Source organism: Abramis brama, assembly GCF_963993115.1.
Source record: "Abramis brama genome assembly, chromosome: 1".
NCBI lineage: Eukaryota > Metazoa > Chordata > Actinopteri > Cypriniformes > Leuciscidae > Abramis > Abramis brama.
In genome coordinates, this window is record NC_139963.1 from 14,823,095 (window position 1) to 14,840,945 (window position 17,851).

General features: G+C 39.3%; 1 protein-coding gene across 1 annotated transcript; it reads right to left on the reverse strand.

Moving 5' to 3' along the window:
• Window positions 1-1,960: 1,960 nt before the first annotated feature.
• cacng4b (calcium channel, voltage-dependent, gamma subunit 4b) lies at window positions 1,961-16,951 on the reverse strand. The gene is made up of 4 exons (XM_084087284.1): window positions 16,531-16,951; window positions 8,190-8,273; window positions 7,922-8,062; window positions 1,961-6,231 (listed from the first exon to the last, which is right to left on the reverse strand). Exons 1-4 carry the CDS (start codon window positions 16,754-16,756, stop codon window positions 5,711-5,713), a joined length of 972 nt encoding a protein of 323 aa, XP_083943410.1. The 5' UTR covers window positions 16,757-16,951; the 3' UTR covers window positions 1,961-5,710.
• Between the last annotated feature and the right edge of the window lie 900 nt (window positions 16,952-17,851).

Below are 17,851 nucleotides of genomic sequence, written 5' to 3' on the forward strand. Positions count from 1 at the left end.
GCTGCCAGGCCATTAGATGGCGATGAAACACTAGAGATTGGACAGGTAATATGCATGTGCATGATGTCATCGTTTTCACAGATTCACATTTTTATTGTTTACATGGAGACCGTTTCAGGCATCCAAAACGCTGTTGTCGTGTAAACAAAAGGGCAAAGCGCATAAATTTTTTTTACGTTTTTTGTTGAAAACAGTGTCGTGTAGACAGGGGTGTAACTATATAGTGAACTAAACCAGGTAAATTAATAGAACACAGTTGGAACAAATTAACTAATAATGACGTGACCATAGAAACTAAAGAGTGGCGGGAAATCAAAGGAAGGCATGAACTGAAGAAATACAAACTAAAAGTCCTTGAACTGATTTAAACTGAACATAATGGTGACAGTTATTGGGCCCTATTTTAACGATCTGAAACGCAAGTATCAAACGCGAAACTCAAGTAACTTTGTGGGCAGGTCTTGGGCGCTGTTGCTATTATACCGGCGGGATAAATGACTCTTGCACCCGACGCAAAGTAGCTTCATTATTCATAGGTGTGGTTTGGGCGTAACGTGACATAAACCAATCAGAGCGACATCTCACATTCCCTTTAAGAGCAGGCATGCTTGTTCCATGGCGGATTGCTATTATAACGGCGGATTTGCCAGGCGCACGCCAGGAGCGGTTCACAGCCGAGGAGGCTGACGTTCTCGTCAGGGCCGTAAAACACAGAGAAGTGACATTGGGGATGGGAGAGACCCACCCAAATTAGCTTCGGTTAAACAGGCGTATAATAATTTTGGTAAATGTGTAAGCTAGATTTATGCCTATTTTTTCACATCTTCATGGACACAACAATGATTTCCCTCGTGTGTTAATATCTTTCCTTGTAATAATGTATGGTTTTCTAAAAATGAGAACTGCTGCTTCTGTGTAGATGAGAGAATCAAAGTGCATGCGCGTTGTGCACACGCTACATTGATTATGGCCAAGCACGCGCCCTTAAAATAGCATATGAATAACATGCACAACGCACCACTGACTTTAGACTAGGTTTTTCCTGGTCTGTGGCGGAATTGTTTTCTAAACCTGAAAAATAGCATCAGGGAACGTTTTCGCTGAACCGCCCCCGGGAGTGCAAATGCATTTCCTAGTTTACTGACGTGCGTCTGTGGAGGGAAAAGTCCGCTGTGCGCGGGTGCAGAATAGGAATGATACATGCGTCGGTGTACAAAGTCAATTGCGCTGGGTGCAAGATAGGGCCCATTGTGTTGCTTGCTATGATGTTTTCTTACCGCCCCACATTAATTTAGCCCACCGTAATAATATTCTGTTCAAAAGATATGTTCTGTAAAAAGTAGTAACCTGCAACTGTTACCTTAACAAGCTATTTCTCCCTGATTTGACCCATAAAGATGGTTTTGTTGGTAAAATGTATTTAGCTTGATTTACTGATGTTAATTAATAGTTTTGACTTGCTTCAAAAAAGGTTAATTTAGATGTTACCATTTTTTAAGTGTGGCATTTATTGATTGCCAAGCTAAAACGGCAAGGATGATCTCTTAGAAAAGTAATAGCACACCTCTCTTTAACATGCCACATGATACTGTATTAATTGTTTGTAGTACAAATGGTGCAGGAAGAGAATATCTGCACACTAATATGGGATTCTTTACATCCATTATCCTAAAAGCAATTGTGATAGTGGTATTAAGCAAAACCTCACTAATTATCAATGTTGTGAGTACTTGATGTTCTTCACCTTGTATTTAAGTGGGTGTTTTTCTTTCTTTTTTTTAAATTTATCTTCTACAAAAGGATGTCCTTAATTTGAAAATAAATGAACAATCTGCCTGTCTTTAGCACATATTCCCTTAATGGAGAGGAGAGAGGAATGCACAATTCACTTAGCATCGATTCAAACCATTCATACATGTCACTGGAAGGCCAGACTCACTATTTATACAAAAGGGCAAGAAAACCTTCATTTATTTCATTTACATGTCAAAACAGTTCAGAGACAGGAACCTAGTGTCACTGGATTGTATCAGAAATTGTTTCAAAATGTTGACATTTTGACCCGTTTTTACATTTAACATGACTTTCCTCATTTTGTTTCATCCTCCAAGAATTCGGCATTATTCACAGAGGTAAAACAGCAAAAAGATATTAATTCTGTCATCATTTACTTACCTCCATGTCAGTGGCTGATATTCAAACCCGTGGAACTCAAAATGTGAATTTTTAAAGAGATTTTCCATACAATGAAAGTGAATGAGGACTGGGGCTGTCAAACTCCAAAAAGATGTCTGTTTTGTGAATAAATCGTTCTTTTGTGAAGTGAATCGTTTGATTTAGTTCACAAAAAATTGGAATTGGAATGAACTGATTCAGTTCTCAAGTGACTCGAGTTCTCGATTAAGGTAAATAAATAATGGCAGAAATTACATTTTACTTATCTTTTAACACATGTAGGTTAGGCATGGCTGAAGCTGGTATTCAAGTCACATGATCTGTCTAACCTTCAAAATATGTCAGGCTTTAGATGCACTTTAAAGCATTAAATGCCTTTCAAAAAAAAAAAAAAAAAAAAGGACTTTCGAATTATGTTCTTAATTTTGAGAACATAGTCAGCTATTGAGCTGTGTAGTATTTGTAAGATCAGAATTACTCCTAGTCCTGTTACAAAGCACAACATTCACATAACAAAGCAAATATGCATGAGCGCGATACAATACCTCAATTTAATTTATTTATTTAAGCAAAGATATGTTGGCTTTGTCCTTGATACAGAGAAATACTGAGAACAACATTAGCAAATCAATAAAACCAGAAGGACAAAATGCCTTCCTTGATGAACAGAGAGAACATTACAGGTATTTATAGTGAGCGATGCTTGGCAGTGAGGCATCCTGTAGTCATCCTGTTAATAATACTGTTAAAAGCACACAAAGTCAATGGGTTAGAGAATAACATGCAAACATTTACATCTACCCACCACACACCATTCTACAAAGAGCCATAGCTCAAAAGCTTGTGTCAAAGTGGCTTTACTAAGAAAAGGTAGCTGTAAATGCTTCAATTTAGTGAAACACCTACAAGATATGTACATCTTTTTGCAACCTCTCCTTTTGTGAGGAAACACTCTTAAGCAACATGGATTTGACCACTCACACGGATAATGCAGTCTTCTGGGACCTTAGTGGGAAAAAGCGATAAGACTCTTCACTAAGGACGCGAGATTGGAGAGGAAAACCAGCAGTAACAAAGAAGAGAGATGAGGTTATATTGTCAACGCAAAGAGAAATCCAGGCATAAGGCTCTGGTGAGGCTAAGACACTTCGAATGGTCTTCTAAAGGGCTGGATTGGCCACACTGATGTCTTTCATACTGCTCAACCATAGATACTTATCAGCGGTCGCTGAGATGCTTCTCAGGGCTGACCGGCTCAACCCTTGTCCTTTATTTCCATATGTCTGACATTTCTCAGCACTCCTTTTATCAGTGGACTCAAACAATGTCAGATCCCCAAAGGTGCCCCATTCAGAGACGGCACGGCCATCCGGAGAAGGAGTGGCTGTATTTAACCCACATTCAGGCAAAGACCAAGCTTTTAAGAAGAGGTGAAACCCCTTGATGGAGATGAAGGCTGAGGAATTATATCACTCTTTGTCAGATTCACAATGGAAAGCAACGGCACTGGCTGGTTAACTACTGACACTTGTTGACTATCAATGGCAGTCAGAATTCAAAGTGATGTATAAAACTTGAGGCCTGTTGAATACTGCTGTTCTTCCCTGTGGAAAAGACCATCAGAGCTGGTCACCATCATATGTTTTGGATGCTGGTGCTGAGCAAGGGACACTGGAGTCTAAACCGGTTTCTAAACTAGCTTAAAAACAATATGAAATCAAAACGGACCTATTTTCCTTCTTAATACACATCCATATTGTGCATTATTCTGCATGACTCAAAAAATGTCTTTATGGTCCTTCATTGTCTTTGTAATCTTTCAAAAATGCAGCTGAAACCATTTTTCTTTTTGGCTGATGTGAAAGTTATGTAAGTTTCACCCACTTGTCTGGCTCTTCTCATGCTCCGTCTCTACATTTCACTCAGAAATACGTTACATGACAGAAGTAAAATGGGATTGCAAATGCCATTTTTAATGCTGACTTTAACCAGCAAGACTTCCTTGGTCACGTTTGGCTGATGAACAGCATGTCTAAGGCCCTGTTTACTCCTGGTATTAAGATGCGTTTAGGTTGATCAGATCACAAGTGGACAACGCTAAATACAGGTGTAAACGGGGCCTAAAATGTTTTGAGCTTGTCCACTTTTGACCACTTCCAGAAGGAGTCGAAAACGCATTGGAGCAGATTGCTTTCGTAGTTTAAACGCTCATGTAGTCAAATGTGTTCAAACAGCCACAAAAGACCGCCTATTGACCTAACACTTAAACGTTATGGGAAGCGTGCTAGCCAGACAGGATTTAAACTTTGTTGGCTGAAGACCCAAGTTTGGTTTGAAGACGAAAAACTTATCAAGCACAATGTTCTCTCACCATTCCTGACTTCTAACACGCATTCACAGAGTTCGGCGTGGCTATCAGAAACGAAAGCTGTTGCTCTCCGTGTGTTTTCAGTTGTCTCCCGGCATGTTCATATGTAAATTGCATGAGCTTATTTTGTCCATTAGATCGAAAGATCTGAAAAAGCCCATACATTTACCCCCCCATAGACCCTCCCCTCGACGAAACTGGGACAGAAGTGGTTGAAAGTGGACAAAAGAGATGGATTAAAACACCAGGTGTAAACAGGAATGCGTCTCATTGTCTACTTGTGATCCGATAGACTAAAACGCATCTCAATACCAGGTGTAAACGGGGCCTAAGTTTTTCCACTAGATAGGAAAGCACCAGACCAGCACAAACCAGTCAGAACATTATGAAAATCCAAGCTTCTCTTTTCAGTAGGGGGTTATATACAATTAGTAGTCATAAATCTCCTAAACTAAATTCCAATGAATATTTAGTAATTCCAGTGATTATTTAGTAATTCAACTGATATTTCTAGTTGTACAGCAAAAAAAAAATAATAATACAAAAAAGTGGCTCCAGATTAGTTGAGCAGTTGACACTGCCAAGATAATAGGCACACTGAATAGGGCTAGACAACTGTGGCTACAAACATATGACAAACAAGGGCGTTCAGTATTCAACTTGGGTCTGTACTGAACACATAATGATGGGAAGGCTTTAACTGTGAGTCTACTTTAGCACCATCTCATAAAGTGAGAGTCATTATCATATTGGTAAACATTGAGAGTATGGCACTGTACCGATATTTATTCTCAACCAAGGGAACGGACTGGCTTACACAAAGGCAATATCTGAAGCACTGCACCATATCGTCAAAAGATCATCCATTTTACATTTGCGTGTCTTGCCCTTTGATGAGAGATGGGTCTCTGAGAGTTCTTGTTTATATGTGAGGAACAACACAACAAGAAAAACAAATTAGCGCGTTTGCAATGATTGTTGAATGTCGAGATCAAATCCTTTCTTCTTTTACACAGTGCTTCTCCTTCTCCGATGACAGACGTCATTGGTCGACTGACTTCATCAATGAGTATCGCTTCCTCTGGCACCTGCCACAGACCACTGAGCCCCACTGGCTATCCATTCAGTATGGCCTTAACTTGATCTCTTCCGTTCCAGTGTGTGTCCTCATACAGGTGTTGTCCTCCTGTTGATACCATCATTAAGGTCTTTGGGAAAGCAGTTGTGCACTTGGAGGAATCCAGAATCGTGGTCAGGGCTGTAGGAGCTGTCCGTTCCTGACTTAAGGGGATCTCTTGTCAATGTGTACATGTTGATCTCTCCTACAGGAACCGTGCTCACCATCTTCATGCCCACGGGTGACGCCTCACGGGATGCTTCCGTGGAGCGAGAACTAGAGCGCGAGTGCCGTCGGCGGTAGCGAAAGCTGGGTATGCGGGAATATGGCGAAGAGGACAAGGCAGCCTTGATGAACTCACGGTGTGCTTTGAACCGTACTTCTTTGCTCTTCTCAATGTAGATACTGACAGCCAGAACAGCCACCGCCTCAGTCACAATGAAGGAGAGCGCTCCAAAATAGAACGACCAACCGTAGTAATACTGGCTCTTTTTGTCTTCGTCACGATTGTCACTGGGGTCACCGGTGTTGCTGGAGATGTAGACAATTATACCGATGATGTTGCTCAAACCTGCCAGACACAAAACAGAGCCAGGCATAAGCATAATGCCTTGAAAAGCAATATAACAGATTTATGACTTTATTTAACTTAAGATGTTACATTTGGCTGATTGGGATACATCAACAGCACCACCATATTTGAAAGGTTAACACTGCAGGTTGAGGTCATCAGAAGTAATCACTACTCAACCTATTGTAATATCACTGAGAAAAATGCCACAACATTGAGAGCTTACGGTGGTACGAACTGATGACACAGACTCTAGACAAAATGGGAAAACTTTTCACAGGGGAGAATACTAAAGTAGGCATGACAATTGCTACAGGCTGTAAATATCTAATCAACTGCATGTGTTTATGCAAGGGGTCAAGGTTTGGCTGGGTAACTCGGGGGAAGCCAGCCCTGCTCCAGTACACCTTACTGTTAAGTAATCCTGAACACCATGATAAGCTGGTTCAGGTCTGTATGATTAGCGTTGGCGCTAAACTCAGCAGGAAGGAAGCTCTGCAGAGGAAGGGTTGGCTACCCATGGTGTACCCCTGGTCCTACTTGAACCGCTCAGAGTGGGATACAAAACAGCGTCAACCAACAAGGATACTAAACTCTGCAGCCTCTAGAATCAGTTGCTAGTGCACCTCTTTGGGCCAGCGAAGTGAGGTTTACCTGTACAGCTCTTACTATCTGGCCCCATTACACTCACCCCCCTAAACATCACTCCCATCCAGGTCACAGCACCAATGTAATGGGTCCTACTTGCATCACTCTGAGTGGGATTTGAACCAGTATCAGCCACAGTGGTGGGCACGCTAACAAAGACGGTAAAGACCGCAGTCTGTAGTGCGCCTCTTGAGTCCAGGGGAGTGAGGTTTACCTGCACAGCTTTTTCTATCTGGCCCCATTACACTCACCCACCTAAACATCCCTCCCATCCAGTTCACGGCACCAATGTAGCGGGATTTAAACCAGCATCAGCTATAGTGGTGGGTGGTGGGTGTGCTAACAAAGGTGGTCAAGACTGCAGCCTCTAGTGCGCCTCTTGAGGCCAGGGGAGTGAGGTTTACCGCCACAGCACTTCTTAGCTATCCTCCGTTACCTTAGCATGGCCCAATTAGCCCCTGCTGGTAGATGTTGAAACTTCAAACTCTGGCTAAAAATGCTAATGCTAACAGATAGCTTTCTCCAGGCATTATAAACCTCCTTGGTTTAAAAGGTGGATCTTGACCTTTCCAATATGGCAGACATGCTGATGTATTGTGGTAATTAGTATCGGTTGCTAATGCAAGACCCGCCAAGACACACTATGCTGCAAGTAAACCCTATCAAGCCTAGCATTGCTTTTACTTAAGTATTTTACACAATCTTTTACTGTTTAGATAAAGAGTCTTTTCATCATCTTTACATGTATCGGGTTATGAAACTATACAAGGAAGGCACTTTTAGTATAAGCTATATCAGCCCACTAAATTCAGTTAAGTAACAGGTAAAAAAAAAGTGGAGGAGTTGTTGCCCACCTCATTTTCAGTGAACCTGCCAGTAACAGCAGGGATAAGTTGGAATATCTGAGCATGGATATTGGCTTATATTATATTACAATTATATTCAGTGAACAAATTGTATTTAGTAATGGTGTTAAAAATGTCTAAAGTCAATTGAAAGGCCACTGTGGGCATGTTAGCAGGTGGTCATTAGCAATGTTTACCTGCTGCCACAAACAGTATCCCTGCGCAGAGTAAAATGTTGTTCCACTTGATGTAGATGCGTCCCACCCCGACACACAGCCCTCCCAGCAACAGCAGAATGGTACTGAGGATGGGGAACACACTGGAGGCGCGCACAATACCTGTTCACGCACACACATAAACACAGCTTTTACTTGAGAAACATTTCAAAAAGTACATGATAAGAATTTCCACATTGAGATATAGACAGAAACACTAATATTCCTGAGTGAAGAGAATGTCACTCACGCAAGAGATACTCAGAGCTGTCTGTGTCATAATCATTATCATCTGGGAAATGATTGATTCGGTAACAACTTCCTTTGTTGAGACCTACAAAAATATGAAACCGGTCAAGATTAGAGTTGTGAGGACAAGCAAATAAATGCAAGTCACCAAGCAAAAGTTAGAATATTGGTCAGCAGAAAAAAAAGAAAAAAAAAAGACATCCTCCATATGGTAGCAATTTGTTCTGTTTTGAAGCAGTAGATGATGGACTTGAAATATGTAACCCTTATTGTTCAGTGACAGGCTTTTAAGTCTTTTCACACATACAGCCCTTTCCGGAGAGTTACACGACAAAGTATATGATTTCCAGTATGAGCATGTACAAGCCACTTATTTGAGCTTTGAGCCAATCATAAAGTCCTGATGGAGATGACTGTGTTTACAGAAGGAATGATTTCAGTCATTCAGAATGATTTCAGAAGAAATAGTTACATATATGTGTTTGGCCAGATGGTTCAGTCTGTTGTGATTGGTCTACTCTTTTCTGATTGGTCAGATGACCCACTCTGTTGTGTTTGGTCTATTCTAATTGGTCAGATGGCTCAGTTTTTTTGTGATTGGTCTACTCTGTTCTGATTGGTCAGATGGCCCAGCCTGTTGTGATTGGTCTACTCTGCTCTTATTGGCCAGATGACCCAGTCTGTTGTGATTGGTCTATTCTAATTGGTCAGATGGCTCAGTCTGTTGTGATTGGTCTACTATGCTCTGATTGGTCAGATGGCCCAGTCTGTTGTGATTGGTCTACTCTGTTATGATTGGTCAGATGACCCAGTCTGTTGTGATTGGTCTACTCTGCTCTTATTGGTCAGATGACCCAGTCTGTTGTGATTGGTCTACTCTAATTGGTCAGATGGCCCAGTCTGTTGTGATTGGTCTACTCTGCTCTTATTGGTCAGATGACCCAGTCTGTAGTGATTGGTCTACTCTGCTCTGATTGGTCAGATGACCCAGTCTGTTGTGATTGGTCTACTCTAATTGGTCAGATGACCCAGTCTGTTGTGATTGGTCTACTCTGCTCTTATTGGTCAGATGACCCAGTCTGTAGTGATTGGTCTACTCTGCTCTGATTGGTCAGATGGACCAGTCTGTTGTGATTGGTCTACTCTGCTCTCATTGGTCAGATTACCCAGTCTGTAGTGATTGGTCTATTCTAATTGGTCAGATGGCTCAGTCTGTTGTGACTGGTCTACTCTGCTCTGATTTGTCAGATGACCCAGTCTGTTGTGATTGGTCTACTCTGCTATGATTGGTCAGATGACCCAGTCTGTTGTGATTGGTCTACTCAGCTCTGATTGGTTAGATGGCCCAGTCTGTTGTGATTGGTCTACTCAGCTCTGATTGGTCAGATGGCCCAGTCTGTTGTGATTGGTCTACAGGTCACAGTGCATGTCGGAAACTAAACGCCTCTTACCTTATCTGAATTTCAGCTCCAGGTCATAGTTATATTTATCACAGTTATATGAACCGTAATGATGGTGTCGGTTTTACCGTATCAATTCGAGGGCGAGTCCTCATTGTTTGGAAGTGCATCAAAGTGGTTTTGCAGAAAACATGTCTTCTCAACATGTCGACAACACGAACCAAACTCTTTCAGTTTCAGCTACAACTACAGTATTTAAGGGTAAAAGTAGACATTCACAGGCAGCCAATGAAGACAATTGGCTGGCATTATGCAAATGTATTTCAAACAAATTTATAACAGGAAGTGAGACTGGAAATACTGACGACTTATTTCAGGCAGTTCAGAATTGCTTCTTTCTTTTAGGAGACAATAACTTTATTTGTCGTCACAAACAGCTATATTACACACTGCATGAAAGGTAATATTCGAAAAAGCAAAATATGGGCACTTTAATCGAGATATGTGTTCATTAGGTTTTAGCATCCATCATAAATTGTAACATATCAAATCTCCCTCTCTCTGTCTGTCTCCATGTGGAGTCTACTCTCGGTGACACAGCTTTTGTGTGACCCAGCATGCCATTAATTGGGTCTAGAGTTTAAAAAAGGAGCAAATTAATTAGAATTAAATAGGTCTGAGAAAATGGGGCATGTGTTTCTAGTCATGTCATTGTAAAAAAAGAGACCTCTGTTAAAAAAAGCCTTTATATAAAATAATATATATATTTGAAATCCCTAAACAGTATGCCACATATGCTGCCTATAAACAGTTGCTAAAAATAATACCCAACCTGTTATAAAATACCAACTGAAAAAAATCTTCAATGCATATTATTCCAAAAGAATTTTCCATCAAAATTATAAGTTGTTCCAGCTTTGCAACAACTTTATTTTTCATTTCTTTAGCAAATGCTTCTCATTTAGAGACCACTTTTCATCATCTAATCAATTCCCAATGTGTAGTCACACTCAACATTGCATGAAATATCATGTTTCATTCTGATATATGTCACATTATGCAAGTAAAACAGGATGCAAAGGCAATTTCTTGCGGACTCTAAAAACATGGTTTATTTTTCTGTTTAAAAAAAAAAAAAAAAAAAAAAAAGATCTTACAATAAAAGTATTTGGAATTTGCATGAGCAAAACCTGATGATCATGATCTCCAGCATGATTTGAGAATGATCCAAAGAGCATCTGGTGCTTCAAAGAAAGCAAGAAAATCGGACCTTTTGTACAGTTTAAATGCTTCAAGCCACAAATTTGCTTATTTGTTTAGTGACCTAGAGATATTTCTTCTTTGTACATGATCCATTTTTCATTCTTCAAAATCCTTACTGTTTATTTAAAGGTTTAAAGGGGTCCTATTATGCCCTTTTATGAAGTCTTGATTTTATTTTTGGGGTGTACTAGAAAATGTTTTCATGCTTGACTGTTCAAAAAGCGCATTATTTTTCACATATTTTACATTATTACAGCCGCTCTATCCCCAGTTTGGTTGAATGTGTTGTTTTCGATGAAGCCTCTCTTTTCGACATACGAAATGTGCTGTGATTGGTTAGATGGCCCAGTATGTTGTGATTGGCAGCACCTAGCATGTGTTTAGGAAATGTCCCGCCCCTTCATAACCACGAGCTTCATACTCAGATGCAAATATTAAGGCTGGCGTCAATTTCAAACCAATTCGAGCCTGATTCAGACCCTGACAATGTTAACAAACAAGAGGATCGTGCAGAATGGATTTCAAGAATGGACTTTGCAAGCACTGATTTCACAGGGCGTTTCAGAGTGGTCTGTTTTTTGTATTTTTCTTATAGATATGATGTTATCCACCATTTAATCATATTTATCGGAAAACTATGGTAATACAAACAGTAATCAATCATAAAATCATAAAAATCATAAAAAGTGGTGAACAGTCTTACAAAAGCAAGAGCTTACAGAAGCTAATGTAAACACTACATCAATACTGTAATGTTAGTTAGCAGGCTAGCGGAGGCAAAGCTTTGCCCTTCCTTTACATCATAGCTATCATAGCAACTAAATAAAACTTATAATTGGAACTGTTAATAGAAAACACAACTACAAATAATAAGACATACTTACAAATAGCGATCCATAAATGGGAACGGCTACGTCTTTCAGGAGAAGCTTTTGTGTGTATAGCCTGCATTGTACTCTCTACTGGAAGCTTTCCTACGTAAAATGTGCAGCGCACAGACAAATGTTGAGGTTATATATTCAGAAACATTGTTAAAAACACATTTTAACCTCTCTAAAGCCGTGTTTCCACCGCAGGAACTTTCCCCAGGAACTAAGGGGTGGTACACGGTGTGTTTACACCGCAGGAACCAGGGTCTAAATGAAGTTCCGGGTAAATATTTCCCCATCCGAAAGTCCCTGCTCGCGAGGTAGTACTTTTTCAAAGTTCAGGAACTTTCAGGGGTGGGACTTGGGCGTTGAACATGCTGATTGGTTGAGTTCTTGCCGCATTTTGATTGGTTAAGAAATACAACCGATGGACCGACGACGAGGTTCAGGCTTTATTAAGCTTAAATTCAGAGGATGAAATCCAGTGGGAACTGTAAAGTCGCGCAGTCTTACATCACCGGACTATTTGCCTAATCTTTACGGTACTTTAGACCGTGGTGGAAACGTGGCTAGCAACAGGTCTGGGGGAAAAAAAGTTCCTGGGAAAAATTGTTCCGGGTAATTTCGGTGGAAACGCGGCTTAAGTTCGTCAGCCTTACGACAAACTTTTACCGGGTTGTAAAAAACCGCGACAACACTTCACTTCATCTTCTCTAGCGCAGCTTGACCAGGCCTCGCCAACTTTTTTTGCATATTCCGTGGGCGGGGATTATTTAAATGAGGAACATTTTGACTTCAAAAGATCACGTTGTAGTCCAAACGAACCGTCCGTTGTAGTTCTTGAAAAGTGGATTCTGTTAAATATTTTCTCTTTGGAGTGGACTTTGAACTTTGTAACCTTGCAGATCTTTTTTATGCTCAAACAGCAACATTACACTTCAAGTAAAGTTGAAAAACTAATAATCTGAAAATAATCTGACATTTCCAATGTGTTGGTTGACAAACTTTCTAACAGGCTCTTAGACTTTATCTTGTATATTATAACTTCTCTCAGTGTGTACAGTCAACCAGAGGAGCTTATTTTTAGAGCCGCTGGAGCTTCTGATTTATAGGTGCTGGTTATTGGCCCAGTGACTGAAGCGTATCCAGCCTCATAAAGACAAAATAAGGAACCTCGTCTGACTGACACGGAGACACAATCGGAGAAGGAGAGCAAGATAGGTGAAAAAATGAGCGCTTGGTCCCTGAGGCCTGCCTGGAGGTAACAATGCTCATCGCTGAGCATGTCTTCTCCATGGCAACCTCAGGTCTGATCCAGCAATCTGATTTCCATAATGTCTCCAAGGATGCCTTTGACATCTTCATTGTGGTCTAATACAGCAGACAGCATCACACTATACTCTCCCCCATGCCAAAAGCCCTCGGCCTCCTGCCACGCGAACCCACATCCCCACTGGACGAGGAAACAGCTGCCACATTCCACGTCTTCAACCGCCTCCAGCATTTTCTCGTAATTGTGAATCGGTGCAGGACAGCCAATCGTCCGCTTTGTCAAGAACCAATCGCTGCTTTGATTGATATAGGGTAGTGTGCTTTTCTTTGGCTCGGCTTATTTGTCATCTCAAATCTGTCAATATGGAGAACCGTGTCGTCCTTATAAATAGTGTTTGTTAAGGCAAGTATCTTATTATCGCTCATACATTTTTCTAAATGTCATAGTTATAGTATTCATTACTTCAATAAGCTCATTTCTGCATTAAATTATTACATAGTTTAAATTAATAATTTTTTATTTAATAATTATTAAAAAAATTTTTTGCACTAACTGTGATTTTGTATATGTACATTTCTGAAATACATGACAGATCACTCTAAATTGTAATGTGGACTCTGTGCATTTTCTATGAAGCTGCTTTGAAATGATGTGTATTGTTAAAAGTGCTGTACAAATAAATGTGAATTGAATTGAATACTCACCAATACATGAAAGTATTACAAAAGAAATGACTAAATACAAAGCTGCTTCTATAGCAGCATTTTGCAGCTGTGCTGTATTTGTGTGACATATCACCCTTTATTTGAGGTTTATTCAGGAAAGGTAACCGGAGGGAACCTGGCACGTGCTCAAAGCTGGTTATGACTGTGTTCTCCAGTGTGGATCGTGGCGGAAGTCAAACCCGACGGATAATTAGAGACTCCGTGGCCTTTCAGACGCTGCATTTAATTACAGATCTATTGTGCATTGCTGGGAATGGCAAAAGTGACTGCTCTTCCCTTCCAATACCCCCTCATCTCACAAACAAAACAGATTATAACCATAAAACAAAAGAATTATAACCATAGTCAATTAACTGTACTCAAGGTATGAATTTTTTATTTAATTTATTTTTTATTGCACAGTTTAAGTGCTTATTTTATTTGATTAATCTTCAATAAGTCACAAACATTTTTTTTGTTTTATTTTATTTTTTATGGAACAGTTTTACGTGTTTATTTTAGTTTATTAAACTTTAATAAACTTCAAGATAATGCATTATTTTATTTTATTTTATTTTTATTATGGCACGGTTCAGGTGTTTATTTTATTTTATTAAACTTGAATAAATCTCAAGATATTCTTTTATTTTATTATTTATTTTATCAATGGCACAGTTCAGGTGTTTATTTTATTTTTATTACATTTTAATAAACCTCAAGATAATGTTTTTTTATGACATAGTTCAGGTGTTTATTTATTTTATTTCAAATTTTGGTTAATTTAAAAGTAATTTCTTTTACTTTATTTTTTATTAATTATTTTATTTACATTTGAATTACATTGCATTATAAACATTTCAGGGAAATAATGGGGTAACAATTAAATTATGCTAGCTAAGCCAAACACATTTTGATCAGTTTTAATAAAATAAGTAAATAAATAAAAAACATGACATATGCCCTTCTGCATTTTCTACATAGATCTGAGGAAGTTTCTTCTTTCATTGGGAGAAAACTCAAATATTTCCACACTAAAAAATTACATTGTACTAAGTAGGTAGTGGTTCATTTTCAAGTGTCGACTAATTTCCTGACTTTTCTTGTCAATATGAGTTCTGCTCTTAATATGAAGCCAGATTACATTATCATTAGAGTTAGAGTATTAAGTTAGCACTGCTCATCACCTATGATGTCCTTGTTTAGCCTATGAACGCATGTATGACGTCATCATCCGACTGTCTTGAGTCAAAGCTTGGCCAAAACTGCACATGTTGTGGGAAAAACGAAATTATATATGTGTTATTAAACATCTGTCTGTCTTTGGTGTCTGTCTGTCTTTTTCTTTTCTATGAACAATCATTAGAAGCAACAGATTCATCTATTTTTAAACAATTGGCCATGTTACCATAGTGATTTCAGACATATTGTTTCCAAGCAACAGCATCAAATGAAAGAAAGAGAATCTGTGGACTGATTACGCCTTTCTGTCCATTCAAGAAACCCACTGGTGTCAACAGAGAGAAATGGGGGGGCACTCTCACTCCCTTCCAAGTGAACGTCAACTTATGTTAACTTGAGAGAGATCCAACCCCAATGAAAGAGTTTGGATGAGCCGTTGACGGATCATGCGGATGGAAGGCTAAGCTCTTTCATTTAGATATCTATCATCTTTGTCTCAGATGCTCCTCCTAAAATGGGCGGCTTTTAAATTGACATAAATGCGACAATCGTCATACTGTTATCTATAAAAATTTGGTCTTGGATTTATTTGATGAGAAATATTTGAGCTCAGATTTTGGCATCTTGACAAATCTGAGCACAGTTGAGAAACTTTTCATTAGAATTTTCCATTTGGTCTCACAACGTTTCTTTTCTAAAGGCCTGTTTATGAAGGGAAAAAAGGGATGTTGGTTAACTTGAGTGCCTCTGGGTAGGTTCGACCCCTTTCGCACACACACACTTAAAGGGTTAGTTCACCCAAAAAATTTAAATTCTGTCATCATTTACTCACCCTCATGTCGTTCCAAACCCGTAAGACTTTTGTTCATCTTTGGAACTCAAATGAAGATATTTTTAATGAAATCTGAGATGTTTCTGTCGCTCCATTGACAGTCTACGCAACTACCACTTTCAAGCCCCGAAAGATAGTAAAAACATCATTAAAGTAATCCATGTGACGCCAATGGTTTAACCAAGCGACTCGAGTGCTTTATTAGCGAAAAAAACCACTCAATTTACCACTTTATTTGCAAAATATTAACCTCAGATCCTCGTTCACGCAACAATGTCCGCTCTCGTGTCAACACAACACATATGCGCCGTGCTGCTCTCGTGAACGCATGTTGGAGACTAATATTTTGTGGTAAATTAAGTTTTCTTTGCACAAACGAAGAACTCGCATCCCTTCATAAAGTTGAGGTTAAACCACTGGAGTCACATGTATTACTTTAATGACGTCTTTACTAGCTTTCTGGGGCTTGAAAGTGGTAGTTGCGTAGACTGTCAATGGAGCGACAGAAATCTCTCAGATTTCATTAAAAAGATCTTCATTTGAGTTCCAAAGATGAACAAAAGTCTTACAGGTTTGGAACGACATGAGGGCGAGTAATTAATAACAGAATTTTTATTTTTGGGTGAACTTGGCAACGACAACTAAGCATCTGACTGTAAGAAAACAATATGTTGTTTTGTTTTGAGTTGACTTGAATGTAGAAAAAGAACAAAAGCCTCCTAAAGCAAGCCTTGGTTGTCTGAAGACAAAGGCAGAACAATGAACTTAGTTTTCTCTCTTTTTAAAACTCAAGTGTAAGAAAGGATGTGAAGCACATGGTACCCTCTATACAGCAGATCCTCCAGAGCCCGGAGTGTGTGAGATCTCCGCGGACCTTCTTGGGTTGCGTCTGCGTGTCGTCCGTGCTGATGTTGTTGGTGGCGTTACAGATATAAGCCCGAGAATAAAGCCAGTAGTCGGTCCCGATAGCGATGCTCATCAAACTAAACGCCACAAAAGCCCCGACGGTGGCCAGCAGCATCTGATTCCCACGGTCACACCACGCCATGGCCACTCATAATACTAATAGCAAGAATAATAATCCACACAGCCTCATGTTTTGACTCGCGCTCGCGCCGCTTTGTTCAGTCAGTCGGTGTGATCAGGAAACTTGAGCGCGTCTCATCCACATGTTGCTGTTGATATGAGCAGCTCTCAGCTCACATATGGTGTTTGCTTTCTAGGCTTTATTGGGAGTTTTGGTCATCACCTTGTCCATTTCCTATAATCAAATCCCTCTTTTGCAAACTCAGATGGCTTTGATTTGGGATTGCGATCTTCAAACCACACCTTCAGTCACACTAACCAATGAGAAACACACATGGTCTGAAGAATAAGATGATGCTCTCGCTTCTCTTCGCGATCATGATGATGTTTTAAAGCTTAAACGCTGCATTAAATGAGTATAAAATTAGTAAAGAGTAAAGATATAGAGTCAGATACATTAAAGTACAGGTTTGATGCTTTTATGATTTGAAATTAATAGATTGAAACAAATACTACTAATATAGCCTATTGTAATTTCATCGTATTTCTTGACAAATATTTGACAAAGAGCTGAACTTCAAAATGTAATTTATAAAACGGAAAGTTCTGTTCCTGGACTCTGATTGGTTAATACAGAGATCCAGCTAAAATCCACCTGTTCAAATTAGTTGAAATGTAATCTCATAGTTTTTTTTATGAAAACTTGTGTTCTTAATATTTTAATATATAGTAACAATTTTGGAAATAAATAAATAACACTCACTCATCTCCCAGATTAAGTAAATATATTAGGCTACAGTATATTCTATATTAAATAATTTCTGGAATAAAATATAATTTATATAATAATAGAATAATAGGCTCCAGCATCTCTGCAACCTTACATAGGACAAGTGGTTTGGAAAATGGATGGAGAATAGAACAGAATAGAATAGAATAGAATTAATATGTAATAATATGAGCCAGCATCCCTGCAAACCTACACATGCGAGGCAATTTAGGAAATAGAATAGAATAGAAAAGAACAGAATAGAATTTATATGCTATAATAGGCTCCAGCATCCTTGCAAACCTACAGGCGAGGTGGTTTGGAAAATTGATAGATGATGGAATAGAA